The 16,334-nt window shown below is 37.2% G+C and overlaps 4 protein-coding genes and 1 pseudogene across 4 annotated transcripts; 2 read left to right on the top strand and 3 right to left on the bottom strand.

Moving 5' to 3' along the window:
• Positions 1 to 1,054: 1,054 nt before the first annotated feature.
• On the bottom strand, positions 1,055 to 4,139 carry LOC120141630 (annotated as a pseudogene).
• Positions 4,140 to 7,251: 3,112 nt separating this feature from the next.
• On the top strand, positions 7,252 to 8,998 carry LOC120141631. Its single transcript, XM_039156447.1, has 3 exons — positions 7,252 to 8,141; positions 8,474 to 8,698; positions 8,969 to 8,998. The coding sequence occupies exons 1-2, from the start codon at positions 7,451 to 7,453 to the stop codon at positions 8,686 to 8,688; spliced, it is 906 nt and encodes a 301-aa protein (XP_039012378.1). The 5' UTR covers positions 7,252 to 7,450; the 3' UTR covers positions 8,689 to 8,698; positions 8,969 to 8,998.
• Positions 8,977 to 9,815, top strand: LOC120141660 (protein ALTERED PHOSPHATE STARVATION RESPONSE 1-like). The gene is made up of 2 exons (XM_039156461.1): positions 8,977 to 9,192; positions 9,275 to 9,815. The coding sequence occupies exons 1-2, from the start codon at positions 9,014 to 9,016 to the stop codon at positions 9,813 to 9,815; spliced, it is 720 nt and encodes a 239-aa protein (XP_039012392.1). The 5' UTR covers positions 8,977 to 9,013.
• Positions 9,816 to 10,352: 537 nt separating this feature from the next.
• On the bottom strand, positions 10,353 to 12,202 carry LOC120141659 (probable serine/threonine-protein kinase PBL11). Its single transcript, XM_039156460.1, has 8 exons — positions 12,148 to 12,202; positions 12,045 to 12,065; positions 11,760 to 11,963; positions 11,596 to 11,664; positions 11,445 to 11,513; positions 11,303 to 11,365; positions 10,914 to 11,236; positions 10,353 to 10,816 (listed from the first exon to the last, which is right to left on the bottom strand). Exons 1-8 carry the CDS (start codon positions 12,200 to 12,202, stop codon positions 10,370 to 10,372), a joined length of 1,251 nt encoding a protein of 416 aa, XP_039012391.1. The 3' UTR covers positions 10,353 to 10,369.
• Positions 12,203 to 14,527: 2,325 nt separating this feature from the next.
• On the bottom strand, positions 14,528 to 15,903 carry LOC120141632. The gene is made up of 3 exons (XM_039156448.1): positions 15,588 to 15,903; positions 15,222 to 15,355; positions 14,528 to 14,834 (listed from the first exon to the last, which is right to left on the bottom strand). The coding sequence occupies exons 1-3, from the start codon at positions 15,819 to 15,821 to the stop codon at positions 14,690 to 14,692; spliced, it is 513 nt and encodes a 170-aa protein (XP_039012379.1). The 5' UTR covers positions 15,822 to 15,903; the 3' UTR covers positions 14,528 to 14,689.
• Positions 15,904 to 16,334: the final 431 nt, after the last annotated feature.

Genomic DNA, 16,334 nt, shown 5'->3' with positions numbered 1-16,334 from the left:
ACTAAAATATTCCTTTCTATAATAGAGAGACTAATATAGAGCTTAAAATATTTTTATAATAAAAAAATGGATAAAGAACAAATATTTGTTGATCATAGAGTATTGTTTTGTTACGTCCCTTAACTATTAAAAGTTACAAAATGGTCACTCAAAAATTATTTTAGTGATGTGTAGAAACGTGACTGTTGTTTTCAATCATTGGTTCGATAATATAATATTTCAAGCATTGGCTCGGAGACACAATGTAAACAGACTCAATCCAAAAAATACAGCTCAAACGATTCTGGGATCATATTTTATCACATCTCAGTCAACAGATTAACGTCCAACTCAAACGACCATCAAATTTTAACGGAAAAGAACGATTTTAGGATATACGAATAGCAGATGATCATTTTGTAACTTTTAATAATCGGAAAACTCAACATAACAACTTTTTATAGTCGAGACCTCTTTATATACTTTATCCTAAAAAGATTAAAATAAACTTCTAAATATAATATAAAGACTTCTAATAGACTTTAATCAATGTTTATCATCTTTACAAACGTTGGCCGCTCGCAACATTTTTGGCCACCATTTGAGCCACGTTGCACACGGACAAGACTGGAAGTACACGGACCATTATCACTCGTGGCATTTTTACGTCAACAATTAATAGTTACGAATATTAATTAACCATTTAAGATAACAGTATATCATTAAATAGTTTTGAAAAGTCTCCAAAACGTAATTTTCAAGGAAGAAAAATGGAGACCGAAAGAGAAGTGAGAGACAACCGCAACATCCACGAAGCATATGTCGAGAAAAGCCGTGATGTAGGCAGCCAACACCGTTTACTCTGCTTCTTATTGTAGCTTTTAAGTCTTTGCATGTGAAAACTGGAAAAATATTGATTCTGCATTCATCCGTAAAACACAAGGACGGTATATGAGGAAGCTGCAATGCCATTGCATTGTTGAAAATCCTAACGCAGATAAAGCATATACTATTAAATTTGTATCGTGGCCTATACATCGACAATACAACAATAATGAACAATGGTGCAATCATACATAGCGAGTGTAATGCTTGGATCGGGTTTGCGTATTGATGGTCTAAAAGCATTTTTCATTGCTGTGTCTATGACAGATTAGATGAGGGTGAAAGTAGCCCAAGAATATACTACAAGAACAGAGGCAATGTGGAGAAAAGTCCGAAGATCGACAGGAGAGAAGCATGGAGATGGCAAGATGGCAAAGGCAACTGACGTGTGAGAGTTGTTCTTTGTCTTGATATCTTCGTGATCCTGGGGTAGAATAATTATGGATTCCGGCAGCAATGGCTGGAGGTGCGGAGACGGGATGTGATTCTTCTTCGGACGTGTTAGCTTCCTCAATGTCATAACCTGTATGGAAGCAAACGAAATCTGTAGGTAATCAGGGTTGACATATTAGAGCATAATGGAAAAGCACGTTTATGAACAAAAGCATTGCTTACAATCAAACTTCTTCCAGCCCAAGACAAATCTTTCTCGGTCAAACACCACACGGTAGCCAGTCATAAAGTTTTCTATTCCGAGGAAAGAACAGCCAGCAAAGGAAACACAATGATTAGAAAAAAAACGTTAATGAACACTGATGGTCATGCAACAAAGGAATTAGATTCATTTGAGTTAATTACATAGCGGAAGCATCGATTATTCGCCTTCAATGAGAAATACTTACGTCCAATTATATTCAGTTCTATACTCTTGACGACAGCTAAGCAATATACAAATTTACTCTGCAAATCATTAGAGGTAAATTGTTTAATTGCAGTGATAACAAAAAAAGATAGAAAAAGTTGAGGCACAGTACACTACCTGAGTCGAAATGACAATTATCGGGTTGTACACGGGAAAGTGACTTCCGCCTTTCATTGTTAAGCTCATGCTAGGTATTAAACTTGTATTTTCATTAGGGCTGCATGCCACAAAGCAAAATGATAAGATGTATAGAATTCGATCCGAGCAGTGAAATAGAAGATATAAACTAGACTCAGCAATGAACCTCATATCATAACAGTACTCAAAAGGGATCCTTGAATCGGGCATACGACATCTATCTTGTACCTGAGAATGGAACTGTAAAAGAATATAAATTACTAAGTCGCAGCATCAAGTTTCATTGGTTTTAAGATGTGGATTACTTACATTCGATGCAAGATTTGAATATGTTGGGTCAACCAAGTATGTAAATGAGGTCCCAGAATCAAAAGATCTGTAAAACCACCATCAATTAAAGTTGTCCCCACCTGGATTTTAGTTACAGTAATGTTATACGTCGGACTGCAAGAAAAATCGCAACTAGATGTTAACATAATAGTTCAATCAGCAAATACATCAATCTACACTCAGTCAAGAAAATTACCACTTACTGTGATGGGTTAACATTAAATGGGGTCTCTTCCTGGTCTGGACTCCCTTTGTCTCCAAAACTGATCCTTCCAGTTTCATCATTTCCAAAACACATGGAGAACGAATCATCCGTTAAACCCTCCTGCGATAAAATGCTAGGAACCGCTATTTTCTCCATGCCAAGCCCAAATAAACCATTGGGAGCTGCAACATCCAGGAATGAACCGCTTTGTACCTGCCCACAGCTGCACAATTCATATTGTATATTTCATCTGAACCTAGACAAATGCCGGGGAAACAAATAATGGCCTGTGCAGAGCCTAATGAAGAATACCAGTCCAGAATAAGGCATGCAAAATTGCAAACCAGTTAAGCTGAATATTAAGAGAGCTTACCCAAATGTGACATACGCCTCGACCGATTTCGGATGGCCATCTTCAGTTGTTAGGTGCAGAACATCCTCCACTAGAACCCCGGAAGTAGAAGTTTGAGCTGACATGTAAGATACCATGTAAGGACAATTACTAAATGTTCCGAGACATTGGTTGCGTTGTGCACACAAGCTGCTGCTGCAGGTAACCTTCTTGCTAGTCGATGATCCTTTAGGGTCATATATACTAAGCTCAAAATTCTGCTACCAAAAAAGAGCGAGTTTGCTATCAATACAAGGCCAAGAAGTTAAGAGCAGACCAAGTTGGGCTGTTAGAGCATCCTCTGGTGGCAATTTAAACAGAACGAGATACAGTTTTTGCTCTTAAATATATACTGTACTTCTTTGCACTGCATATTTGACTTCTAGAATGAACAAAGAGTACTGTGAGTGCAAAATTTTGCTATGAACAGATTTCAAATAGACCTGCATTTATGGGGGAAATTTGATGTACATTCTTAGAGTTTCAACTTTCAAATGCATTAGGGACATGAAAAAGGCCAAGAAAACATAGTATTTAAGAGTATAAAGGGAAAGGAAAATACGAAAAAACATACAGAAGCATAGGTAGTTCCTTCAGTTGGAGCACATTTGGTACATTCACAGGGCACCCAGAAAAGATCACTCCCAGTATCAAGAGCCACCATGAATTTCACCCCTGGAGTCCCCAATTGAACTGTTGTATAATGTAAACTGCACCCCATAAAAATCCCAATCAAGATTTGCAGAAATAAATATCAGCAAAACACTATAATCTAAAACTTCCCAGAAAAAACACTAGGGAAGGGGAACGAAGATCCTTACAATCCCAAAGAGTTGATTTGGAAAGTGGAGTTGCCATCGGAGAAAGAAAGGGTTGTATTAACACCGGAGAGTTCGCGGTCGCGGAAGAGACGATCCCGTTGAGCTAGAACGGCGTAGTATTCGAAAGAATCTTTCACAGGCCAATGGGAGAGTTTTCCGATGGAGTTGGACCAGTTCCTGACGGGTTCAGAGAGACGGTGGTGCATCTCGAAAGTGAAGATGCGACCATAGCCGAGTTTAAAGCTAAAGAAGACCCAGATTGATATCAAGAAGAAAAAAACAATCTTTAACATTTTCATTCCTGGGTATTACAGGAGAATTCAAGTTGAGACTCTACAGAGATTTGCATTTGAAAACAGAAAATGATAATAAGAGAGAACAATACGTTTTAGCCTTTAGTAGTTTTGAAAGAGAGAACATGTTTTATTTTCAGTAAGTGTTTGGTGTTCAGAGGATCTGAAGAACCAGTGCTCCTTGTTCTTATTTTTGTTACAGTATAAGTAAAAACAGTAGCTTTCCCATGTGCACTGGTGGTAGTTGGCTGTTGAGGCCTACCCTTTAATAAGCCATGAACTGTAAAATTAAGAAACCTGCGAAGCGGCTAGTTCTGATACGTGGCAGTATAATTTAAGATTAAAAAGGTTTTTTTTCTTAATCGAAAATATAAAACTATAATATTTTAGGTTGAATGTAATTTAAAATAATATATTTTTAGTTACCAACAAAAAATATTATGAATAATATAATATTTTTAATTCAAGAATTTTAGGTTGAACATAATATAAAATACTATAAATTTTATCACATTTTTTATTAAATTTAAATTTATTGTTTTCTAATATTAATTAGGTTGTCGCTCCTATAAAGTGAGATACCCACCCCAATCTTGAAACAATTAAGAAATCAAAACCATGGACTTTTAGAATATGGATCCGTTGGGTCTACACATATAAAGAAAGTCTTTTTACCCAATAGATCGGAATTTGCGGTCTTTTATTCGGCCTGTTGTAGGGCACACGTGCCTATCTGTTTGCCCTTGACAGTGTGATATCTGAGTTTCCCAAGAACCCAGATTTGGTTCCAAAGTTATTAGCTTTTTGCCTAAATCAAATGGCTGTTAATCCAATAACAAAGTTTTCAAGTTCATGAAGAATGAATAGCCTAAAATAATCCAATATTTAATGGTCTTCATGCAACTCCAGAGTCCAGACAACTTAGCTAAGATGGAAGTGTACAGGCAAACGCAATACAGCTAAGCAGGATCCCAGCATTTGCACGGTGTTTCACAGTGGACACCCAAATTTTTTTACCAGAAAATCAACCTTGACCGAGTTAGCTGCATTCTTCTACTGTAAACTAAAAACAGACAGTTAAAAGAGGAAGGAAAGTGGAAACATAATATAATGATTTGAAGTGAAGAAAGAGAAGTGCAAGGAGAGTTTGTTTCATGTGATGTCCATTAAATTAGCTTTTTTTGAGAGAATGGATGGAGGACCACCAAACTTATTTAGCCAAATTCAAGGATAGTATGGATCAATTTGAAGAAAAAGGAGAACAGATAGAGACGGCTGCTTTTGCTGATTAAAGTGCAGATTGCAAAGTATGAGAAATATCAAAAGGGAAAGAATTATGTGTTAATTTAGTTTTTAACTTAAAATCTGTGTACCCTGAAAAATTGAGAAAGGCACCTGAATCATTAAATGTGTAAACTTCTTAGAGTTTAGCTGTAGTTTTAGATTTGTGTTAAATATGTGGACCGTCTGTCTATGATACAATTAGAATAGCTTCTTACTAGAGAGAGAGAGAGAGAGAGAGAGAGAGAGATGCCTTTTTGTCCTCACCTGCTACTGCATTTTTCAAAGCAAAGCACCCCACTACTTCCCCTAAATTGTCCTCTTATCTACTTTTACTGGCACAAGTCTCAATGACTTTAAAGGCTCCGTCTTCACTGTTTAGGTTTATCTCAGTTTTCAGGTGAAATAGGGAAATATTATATCTGAAAAAAAAGGAGAAATGATTTCGGGTTGATTTGCTAGTGTGCCTAGGAGTATTTCTGGTTGATGATGGACATAGTAACATGGACTGAGGCAAAATCATCGTCCCTTTCAGACCATTTTACATGATTTTTTTTAGCATAAGAAACTTATCATTTCTTATTGACCTGTTTTAAAAAAAAACCATTTTTAGGACGTAATTATACAACTAAAGTTAGCTAAAGACTTGATGCATTGCCAACATTTCTTTTATTATTATTTTTAAGATTATCTTCTTCGGTAAAGCTTAAAAGCTACAAGCATGTGAATCTACATGTGATTATTCAGTCATTTATGTGACCATTTCAATCCAAATATCAAATTAACCTTGAAGGCAGAGTATGGCTCAAGAAATATACTAATGACACTCCTAATATTAATTTACTGAAAGAATAAAAAAGCATTAACTTCCCCATATCTATTACCTCAGATTTGTTCTTGTCCGTATCTCACAGTCTCTGTAACAATAAAAAGCTTGTGAAAGAATATACGTTGGAATGCTTTTTTATATGATTTTGTACCATGAAGATTGAGTCTCACGTCTGCAGTTGGATTTTTCTACTGTTCTTTTTAGACCAACGACTGTAATCTGATAAAAGAATCCAATCGACGGTTACAATAGTCCAGATGGTGGGTGAAGTTTATACGTTACTATAACCTGCTGTAAAAGAAGAAGAGCAATTATGGCTTCCTAGGGAAACTGGAAGTAAAAGTCCCCCCCCCCCCAAATATCTTATTATTATATTATACGTGGTGTCATTATATCTTCCATGTTCAAGACCATGAAATTTGCAGTGGTGGTCACGACCTTCTTAGTGAAAGTGGGGCTTGATTTTTCGTTCTTTCACATGGCTTGCGACAGTAAAACATAGCAAGGAACAGTGCTTAATAGCCTTTGTCTCTCTTACCGAAGTATCGAGTTTGACTCACTTCACGTATTGGTTGCCAGCATTTGTCTTTAAAACAAGATCTCTGCCATGTCCGCAAATCTCTTTCCTCTGTGACAGCAATGAAAGGAAAAGTAAGGGAAATAGCTGCCTTGTTAGATTAGCTATTTGCAGGAAACATACACCTAAGATAACAATCTTCATTTATTGTTACTGCAAAACAAGCAAGGCTATTTATCCAAAAAAAAAAAAAAAACAAGCAAGGCTCGTTCATGTCTAAAGAAGACTCAAAAGACCAAAATTATAACAAAAAGACAAGCTTGTTACTCTGTCTCATCCCCTGACATGACATGCTCATCTTCATTGCTCCTAATGGTTTAATCAGCTTTATTTTAGTTAAACCTCTACTTGAAACCCAAATCATTTCCCATTATCAGACACAGTACAGTGAGCCCGGTTGCAGTTCAGTTTTGCTCTTGTTTTTTTCATTTTTCTGATGTGATTCTCTGCAACCTTTCCGAGACATCTTTCTGCCACAGCCAAAACCTAGTCTTTTCCTGTTAGAAGAGTTCATTAAATGGTCTAATCAAGAACCAACTTTAAATTTCACTAAAAGGAATCACCTTTGGATTTAGCTGAGTGACACAGAAAGAAATGGGCTGTGCTACTTCAAAGAAAGAGGAGGAAGATGGTGTCGTGTCACTGTGTAAAAGAGAGAAAACGCCTCCTGAAATTGGCTGTGGAGCGTAGGTATGCTCTTGCAGAAGCTCAATGTAAGTATAATCAGTCTCTCTATGCGGTTGCAGCCGCCATTAGGTTGTTTGTGGCTAGGCATTCCTCTCCTTCTTCTCCTTTCCTCATCACTTTCCCGGCTACTACTTCCACTGATGAGGCTGCTGAAACCCCTATCACCAATCCCATGTTCTTTAAGCAAAAACCAACTGAGCCCACCCATGAGACCATTTCTTGTCACTCATCTCTTTCAACGGTTTTTATGAAGAGAGGGAATCAAGATCAAGGACATGATGAAGTTCCAAGAACTGAAGAAGGTAAAGAGGGTTGTGTTGAGTCCTCAGAAGAGCAAGAGGGTGAAGAGGAGGAAGAAGAAGATATCATTTGCGAGCATTTCTATGGCGAAGAGGCTCCACCGGCAATGCCATCACCAGAGAAGGAGTTTGCCTGGGATTTCTTCAACCCTTTTGATGAGGTGAGGACAGGGATAGTGAGCAGCTTTAGTGACAGTTCTCAGGAGGAATTGAGAGCAGTGAGAGAGAAAGAGGGAATCCCTGACCTGGAAGAAGATGGCGTGAGAGTTATGAGTGAGAGAAAGGTTGAGAATGTAACAAATGCTGATGAGGCAAGTAAAAATAAGAACAAAAATACAGATTTGAATATTAATGGGGATGAGCATGCCGCTAATATGAGCCAAGGTGAAAAGAATAGTTTCAGAATGATTAAGACACCTACAGCTACTAATGAGAGAGAGTTGTTGGAAGCTTTAAAGGATGTCGAGGACCATTTTCTCAGAGCATATGAATCTGGTTTGGATGTCTGTAGAATGTTAGAAGCCAACAGAGTTCAGCTGCAATCTGGTTTGGAGGAACTTAAAGGTAGGTTGTCTTTCCCTTGAGTATTTTCTCTTCTCTTTTATCATTTTCTGTTTCTTGAATATGCTTCTAACTTACATGGGTTTTCTTTGAAAATTTAGTTGTTCTTGTATCATCATCTTGCAAATTGACTACTAAAGGTTCCATTAAGTTGTTTTGAGTTTATAATATGTTGTTGCTGCTGCAAATTAGGCTGAGAATGAGGATTGATGATTTGACATATAACAGGGGGAGGTTGATTGAACATGTCCAATCTATTTTCTTCATGGTCTATGAATGTCAATTTTTGCTATATGTTGATTTTTATGATTGTTTAACATGCTGACTGGCTGCAGATAGCTCGAATAAACTTATCCGGTCAATTACTTGGAGCCGGTCTCCGTTATCCCGGTCTTCTTCCTGCAAAAGCCTTGTTTCATGTAGTTCCAGAAGTTCTTCTACATGGACAGAATTAAAGACTGAGATGTTTGATGATTATGGGGGGGATGGAATCTGGAAGCCACTCTTTGACCCTAGGAAGGTTGTATGCTTGGGAAAAGAAACTCTATAAGGAAGTGAAGGTACTATAAACACAATCTGTTACTGGTCCGAAAACGGGAGCTGTCTCTCAATCTTTCTCGAGTGCTCACGCCTTTGTAAACAATTCCTTTCTTCTTGATGTTTTGCTTAATCTACTTATATACTCTTGCATTATTCACAATGGTTCATAACATTACAGTTCTGTGTAATTGGTTCCATTCAATCGAAAAAGTAGCTTGAGTGCATTGAAAATTCATGTACTTTTAAGCATTTGTCATAGCTTCCTAACATTTTAGAATTCATATAATCAGGCAGCAGACCAGACCAGGAAAACTTATGACCAAAAATGTTCTCAAATGAGAAACTGCAATGCTAAACGAGATGGCCTCTACTCCGGTGACAAAACCCGAGCTGAAGTGAAGGACTTGCATAGCAGAATTTTGGTTGCAATACGAAGTGCCGAAACAATCTCGGAAAGAATTGAAAAAGTGAGGGATGTAGAGTTACAGCCACAACTTATAGAGCTGCTACATGGGTATGAAAAAAAAATAACAAGAACAATATTTCACGTGTTAGTTTATCATTGTGATAATCTTCATTTCTTTCTCCTTCTGCAGCCTAATGAGGAACTGGAAGATAATGATGGAATCACACGAAACCCAAAACCGAATCATGTTTGAAGTTACTTCTTTCAATTGTCCTACTTATGGAAAGTTTTGTAACGACTCTCACCGTCTCGCCACACTTCAGCTTGTGGCAGAACTTCATAATTGGTGCTCTTGCTTTGTTGCATATTTATCTGCACAGAAGGCATACATTGCAGCTCTCAGTGGGTGGCTTTCCAAGTTCATTGCCCCTGAGGTAGAATTACGCTCGAAGAAGAGGTTTTCGGCCCCGGCATTAGTAGTCAATGGACCACCTTTACTCGCAACTTGTCGTGAATGGTTGGCTAGCTTGGAGAAGTTGCCGAACGAAGCTGTTATTTGTGCATTAAAAAGCTTTGGAAAGGATATGCACGCACTTTGGGTTCAACAGGGCGAGGAGCAAAAACAGAAGAGGAAGGTTGATGGACTTGCCAAGGAACTCCAGAGGAAGGCGTTGGCATTCCAGAGAACAGAGAGCAGGGTTCTTGGTACAAACTATCAGAGCAGGAACTAGAAGTAAATGTTCGGAATCGGATCGAATATTTGGCAGAAAGAAAAAATCTGTTGGATAAGTTCAGGGAAAGAATAGATGCTGAGAAGTTAAAACATCAAACTATCATGGGACAGACGCAGCAGATAACCGTGAAAGGATTCCAAACAGGATTTTATTCTGTTTTCGAATCCTTGGTTGAATTTTCAAAGGCTTCTGTAAAAATGTATGCCGACATTGTGACTCGCTGTGAAACTTCTAATGCATCTGAGAAGGAAGATGAAAGTGAACCAAGCTATGTAGATGAAATGAGTTCTTATCTCTGGGATTGAAGTGGCTGAAACAAAGAGAAGTCCTGGAATATAATTTGGTCATATCATGCCTTATATTTTTGCATTTCTCAGATGGAGTTTCATAAATAAGTTTCCCAAAGCAGCTCGCTCCGGGAATCGTATTTGTGGAAAGTTATTGTTGTTTAATTAGCTGATTGTAAGTATTCATGATCTTAGTTTGATGCTAAAGAGAGTCACTGTTCGACGATTTGTAATTGTTTGATCTCTAAAGCTGAAAACATATAATTACTTGTTTGATTGATCTCTCAGATTCTTCTTATCATGCAATATGGCACTGTCGAGCTCAAAACATCTTAAGCTGGTAGATGAAATGCTGTCCAACTCGACATGGAACTTCTGAAATCCAACACCATCTATGCTCACAAAGCTTTGGGAATAATCCTGGTCAAATGATCTATGATTTCCTTGTTCTGTTGGTCGAGGAAACGTTGGGGTGGTGGTCGGTTTGGAGCTACTCAACGGTTGTTTGTTGGTCAAGTTGTCGACTGAATAAAGTGTTTTTTCCAGTTCTTGCCAGACCTGAGTCATTGTTGGACGGTATTTAGGAGTTTTCGACACACATCTTAAGCCGAGTTCACCCATTGTCAACATCATGTCCATGTTGCAAGGTCTGGATAAAAGAGTAGCATCGAGGATTTCTTTGATGTGGCCCCTCTCTATATTCGGCCTCGCCTGCATTTTCAACAGCTCATTTCAGTACATTATAGTGTCTGAATTGGCAGCTTATTAACAACAGTAAGGCAAAGTTATGGTTGATAAATAAACTAACCCAGTCAATGATATGATAATTAGGGTGACTTCTAGTGGAATCCACGGCTGGCCGGGCAGCAATAAGTTGCAGAAGTATAACACCAAAGCTATAAACATCACTAAAAGGACTCAAATGAAAACTTGTACAATAAGCAGGATCAAGGTACCCGGGTGTTCCTTTGATCTGGCTACTAACATGTGATTGATCTCCAATAGGTCCCATTTTCACAAGTCCAAAATCTGAGACCTTAGCTTCAAACCTTTCTCCAATTAAGATGTTGCTAGGCTTAATATCTCGGTGGATTATGCTTGGCTTAATCCCATCATGCAAATGAGCTATTCCTGTTTAAAAAAATGAAAAATCATGTTTATAGTAAAGTTTAAACTAATTTTATGTGGGAAATTTACCTTTAGCAGCTCCAATGGCTATGTTCACTCTTTGCCTCCATGTCAAGTTTTTTCCACCTCTTCCTGCACTCCAAAAATGAGCAGAAATGAGTTTTTTTAATTGATTTCTTGTCTGTGAAAGGTGTTTCAAGTGGGAACTTACCCATGATATACTCAAGTAAAGAACCATGTGGTACATATTCATAAACCAATATTTTTGCACCTTTTGGTCCTGTTTCAAATGAAGTAAAAAAATTCTTAGGTTCTTAGACAATTGATTGATTAATCAATGATTTGAGGCTCAATATACATACCGGGTTCTTCACAGAACCCCACCAAACCTACAAGATTTGGATGATTTACTTTCCAAAGAAGCCTAACTTCTGTTTCAAGAAATCAAAAAAAAAAACCAAGTCAATCTACTTGAGCTGTGGTAAATAACCTAAATTATGTTGTAGAATGCATAAGGCTTGCTTACCATTTCTGAATTCTTCAACGCTTTGGTATGATTCGGCATGAGCTCTCTTGATTGCTAATGTACCTTCAAATTCAAAGGTTCCTTTATAGACATTGCCAAATGCACCAGACCCCAACAAACAGTCTGCACTAAAGTTTTTGGTAGCCTTTTCTAGCTCCTCGACTTGGAAACGCCTCAACCACAATTTATCGGCTTTCAGACTTCCTGATTGTACAACGATTTCATGAAATGATGAGCAAGCAATTCAATGGAAGAATGATTCTACAGATGTGATTAAACCTTTACCTTTATGGCTACCATCTTCGTCTGCAAAAGAACAAGAAGGAAAATCCCAACAGCAAGGCAGCTAAAATGGCAATGATAAGAATCACCCACGTTTGCTTATGACTATGAGCATGGTCATGTGTTTGAGAATCCTCTAGCAAATGAAATCTCTTGGCCATGCATGTGATGGAATGAGAAAATGTCTCCTACCCCAAACTGCTAAATCATTTCATGAAGAATGTGGTTGCTTTTCTTGTGATATCTGAACAAAGTCCATGGCAGATGAACACAGTAAATGAAGCAAGTAAGCTGTATCAGTTGTTTCCTATCTGTTATTTATTATATACAGTGCCCCCATGGACTTGGTCTTCTCTTGAGACGGCACATAGGCCAAAGAATACAACAAAATTTTCATGTCATTGCTGGAAGAAAAAAAGGGGGGGCATAGAATCTACATGTTCTCCGGTTCAAATCTGACATGTAATCACAACATAGCGGCCATCTACCTGAAAATTTTAAATTTTCATAGAATTGAAGTATTTTCTTTATATTTTTTTATTGATAATATGTATTCTTCTTTCTTATATAAAATCCTAAGTTTGTCCTTGAATCCATCTGGTCTTTGTTGTGCCTTACATCACATCTTTGTGTTGTTATTAATTCGGTTCTAGATTCCGAGGAATAAGTTAGTGTCACTGAAGCATCTAAGGACCACGTAAGTGGATTAATATATGAATCTTTAAGGCAATACATGGTTGAATGATTCCATATAAGACTCCATAAAAAATGGATGAGTGAGGCAGATGATGGACTAAGCGAATTAATTATCATAAATATTTAATCGTGGGATAAGATCCAGAGCAGGTATGATGAAGCCCTTTCATGTCCTCTTGTTGTTGTTGTTTTGATTTTGATTTCATTATCAGTTTAAGGGGTTTCATTTATATGCCAATTATTTTTTTTGTCACTTAACTTTGGTTTTATTTTTGTTTTGATCAAATAATTTTAAAAGTTTTCAATTTGATCCCTCTTTTTTCTAATTGTTCTCTTTTGGTCACTTGAAGGTTTACATCAATGACATCATGTTGGATCCCTATAAAAATTATTTTTCTTTATTCTTTCTTCTTTTTTCTTCCTCTCATTCTCTCTCCATCTGCCTGAACCAACTTAGATTTGACCACCATCGTCGACGGTAAATGAGTTTCAAATTTTTCAACCAAACTCGTTTTGTCCTCCTAAACGTGAATATTATGCATGTTTAACCGAAAAAATCCTCAAACTCCATGAATTTACTGTTGGCATCTTCAATTTCTTATTCTCATATCTTGTCCCAAGATGGGCTTATTTACCGTTGGTATCTTCACATGAGGTTCGGATCAAATGGAGGGTAAAAAAGCTTACGTGGATCCTATTTGAATTATTACACGGTCCATGTCGTTATCGTCATGGCAAGCAACGTCTATGTTATCATCCCTTTAATGAATTACGGTGGATTGATATAATTAAATGTAAAACTAAAATTGAATGCTATAATTAAAAAAAATTAAAAATTCAATTGTGTAAAATCATCAGACAAAGTTCAGTGATATCTGATGTACTATGTAGATTAAAGGTAGAAATGTAATCTAATAATATAAAGACATTAAAATTGAAAAATTGAATAGTCTCACGAGGTACTCGAGCCTAGTACTATGGTGATAGAATTCGGCTTGACCAATTATAAATATTGAACTGAATTCGATTTTTTCCAATCAAACTCGAATAACTTTCAAACCATTGGTGTAACACGGTGAAGTTTAAACCCATGGATCGTTTTCCTTTTAAAGAGGTTGGTTGATAGTTTCAGGGATTGTTCTGTGTGGGTAAGATTCAGACATCAATAGCAGAGGTCAACCCAACACAAACGCTATCTTTTTTCTGTAAATTATGTTGAAATTTGATGATTTGTAGGCTAATTTATTGCAGAACTTTCCAAAAAGTAGTGTTGCTTTAAGCTTTTGTTTTTCCGTTCTCTTTTGTGGACCAAAACATGAGAGAAACAAACAATATCAATATAGCAGTTTTTGCATGGGTCAAATGGAAAACAAAATTGCAGTTTTTGCAGCACAAATGGATGCATTGGAAAAAGTAGGTGAAAACACTTGCCAATGTCCATCAGTAGCATAGTATCAGCGACCAGACAGTCTTTGTTGAGATGCCATCCGCCATTACTGCAATTAGAAATGTATATCAAAGATATTAATGTGGTATCTGGCTGGCGTTTCACAAATTGATCATGTTTTTTTTAGCTCCAAGTCATATTACTGTGGCATTATCAATCTTTCATCCGACACGACACTATCTCTCAATGTCGATTCTCGTTTTAATTTGATTGTAAGGAATTGAATTATGATCATTGCAAAACTAAAAGTTTGATACTGCAATTTGCTTAAACATGTTATTTCGTAAAATGTAATTTAAATACATAAATTGAATAATAATATGCATTATTAATACATTGTCGGGTCTACAACAGGATTTTCTCATAACCATGCTTATTTGCAAGCACACAAACAAATGAACGGAGGTTTCACTTACACGGAAACTAAAAGGACAACGATATATTTTCCTGATATGAGGTAATGCAATCAATTGAGGGTTGAAAAAAGCTCCTCCATCTCAATGATTTAAAAGACACCAAGTGATGTAGGATACAATGGGGCTGGTTTATAATTGAGAAAGTTCGGTATATAAGTGGATGCACGTCGCCTTCGATTGTCCGTAGACTCAACAGCTGGTTGGTTTAAGTATGCATACTTGCTATTCGTCCACCTGCACATGATGTTTGAGAAGCAAATATTATGGTTCCATCAAATTTGTACAAAGAATAAAAGCATTTTATAACTTGTTCTGAACTACTAGCTACTACTGGTTTGTTTTATACCGATATGTTCCAAAACACAGTTTGTTAATTTTCTTTTGAAGTTTTTCTATATAATCGAGGGATCATGCGAAGAACATGTCTATGTCCTGCTATGGTATCAGTTCTCTGCTGGATTTAGTGTTGTTAGTTTCATCTGCTGATTTCTCAAACAAAAGTTTCTGCAATTTAATATGTTTCCTTAAGAAAACTGTATGACATCGAGATTTGATGCTGATTTCCCATGTATGTTTATTCTCATCAGAATGACCAAAATCTTGAAGAGAAATTTTACTTACCAGTCTTTTATCCCCACACGAACTTCATTGTTCTTATCATTGCCTTTGCTGTCATTAGTTGGGGCTGTGATATTCTGCTTAGCGTTGTACTCTTCATCGCTCAGTGACTCCTCGAAGCTCTTGTAGTCTTCCTCCTACACGTTACACAATATTGATGTTGAACAAGGTAACCGAGTGACACTTATCAAAAGATGTAACAAAGTGACTCGAACGTTTAGGGATGCTAGAGAGTAGAGACTTTACTAAAACTAACTCCTGGCTTTCTTATGCCAATAAAGAAACAACTCAACAACATGAATCAGTAAGCTGATAACTGTTTTCTGTGACAAACCATCATAAAGCTAAAGGAGTATCATATTATCTTACCGACAGATTGCGGGCCCTTTTGCGTGCTGCGGCCTTGATGGCTGCCAGGAGGTGATCCTCCTCCTCGGCGTGTTTCTGCCTCCAGAATTTGGCAATCTCACGGTTTGTCACACTGTCTGCACTAGTCTTTCTTGCCCAGGATCTTGGAAGCGGTGGTGGAGGAGGTGGAGGTGGGGGGATTGCTAGTTTAGGCTTATCAATTACACTATCAGTCTCCAACTTCATTTGCTTCATAATCCTAAAACTTTTTAGTCGAATATGCTACTCACGTTTGCTCAAGTGTAAGATGATCAAATGAAACAAGAAAATAATTAGAGGATCGACAAATATATTGAAGACAAGGAAAGCAAGATTCATAACCTAACCCCCCAACCCCCAAGAGCTACCAATCCAACCTAACGTTCAACCATGAGTGATATGTTCAGTGCTCGGTTTTGAGTTTTCGGAAGCTTTTATGTAGTGTCTAACCAGGATACAAGTTCATGGATGTGAGTGAATGAATGACCGCAACTACAAGCATTGACTGGTAGATGCAATTTCAAGTTACAAGAATCGACAAGTGAAGACAAGATATAAAAAATCTTCATTCCATATTGAATTTGTTCAGTCAAATACATACTACTGGCGATTTCAACTCAAAAACTGATTCTGAAACAGATGAATGAGAATCATCGTTGAATCTTGGTGTTAATGGACATTTTTTAGTCAGACAAGTTCAAGATGATGAACGGTTGCATGGTTTGGTAA

Source organism: Hibiscus syriacus, unplaced genomic scaffold, assembly GCF_006381635.1.
Source record: "Hibiscus syriacus cultivar Baekdansim isolate YM2019G1 unplaced genomic scaffold, ASM638163v2 tig00110812_pilon, whole genome shotgun sequence".
NCBI lineage: Eukaryota > Viridiplantae > Streptophyta > Magnoliopsida > Malvales > Malvaceae > Hibiscus > Hibiscus syriacus.
Note: the sequence above shows the minus strand (reverse complement) of the source record. Positions and strands in the feature narration are given on the sequence as shown.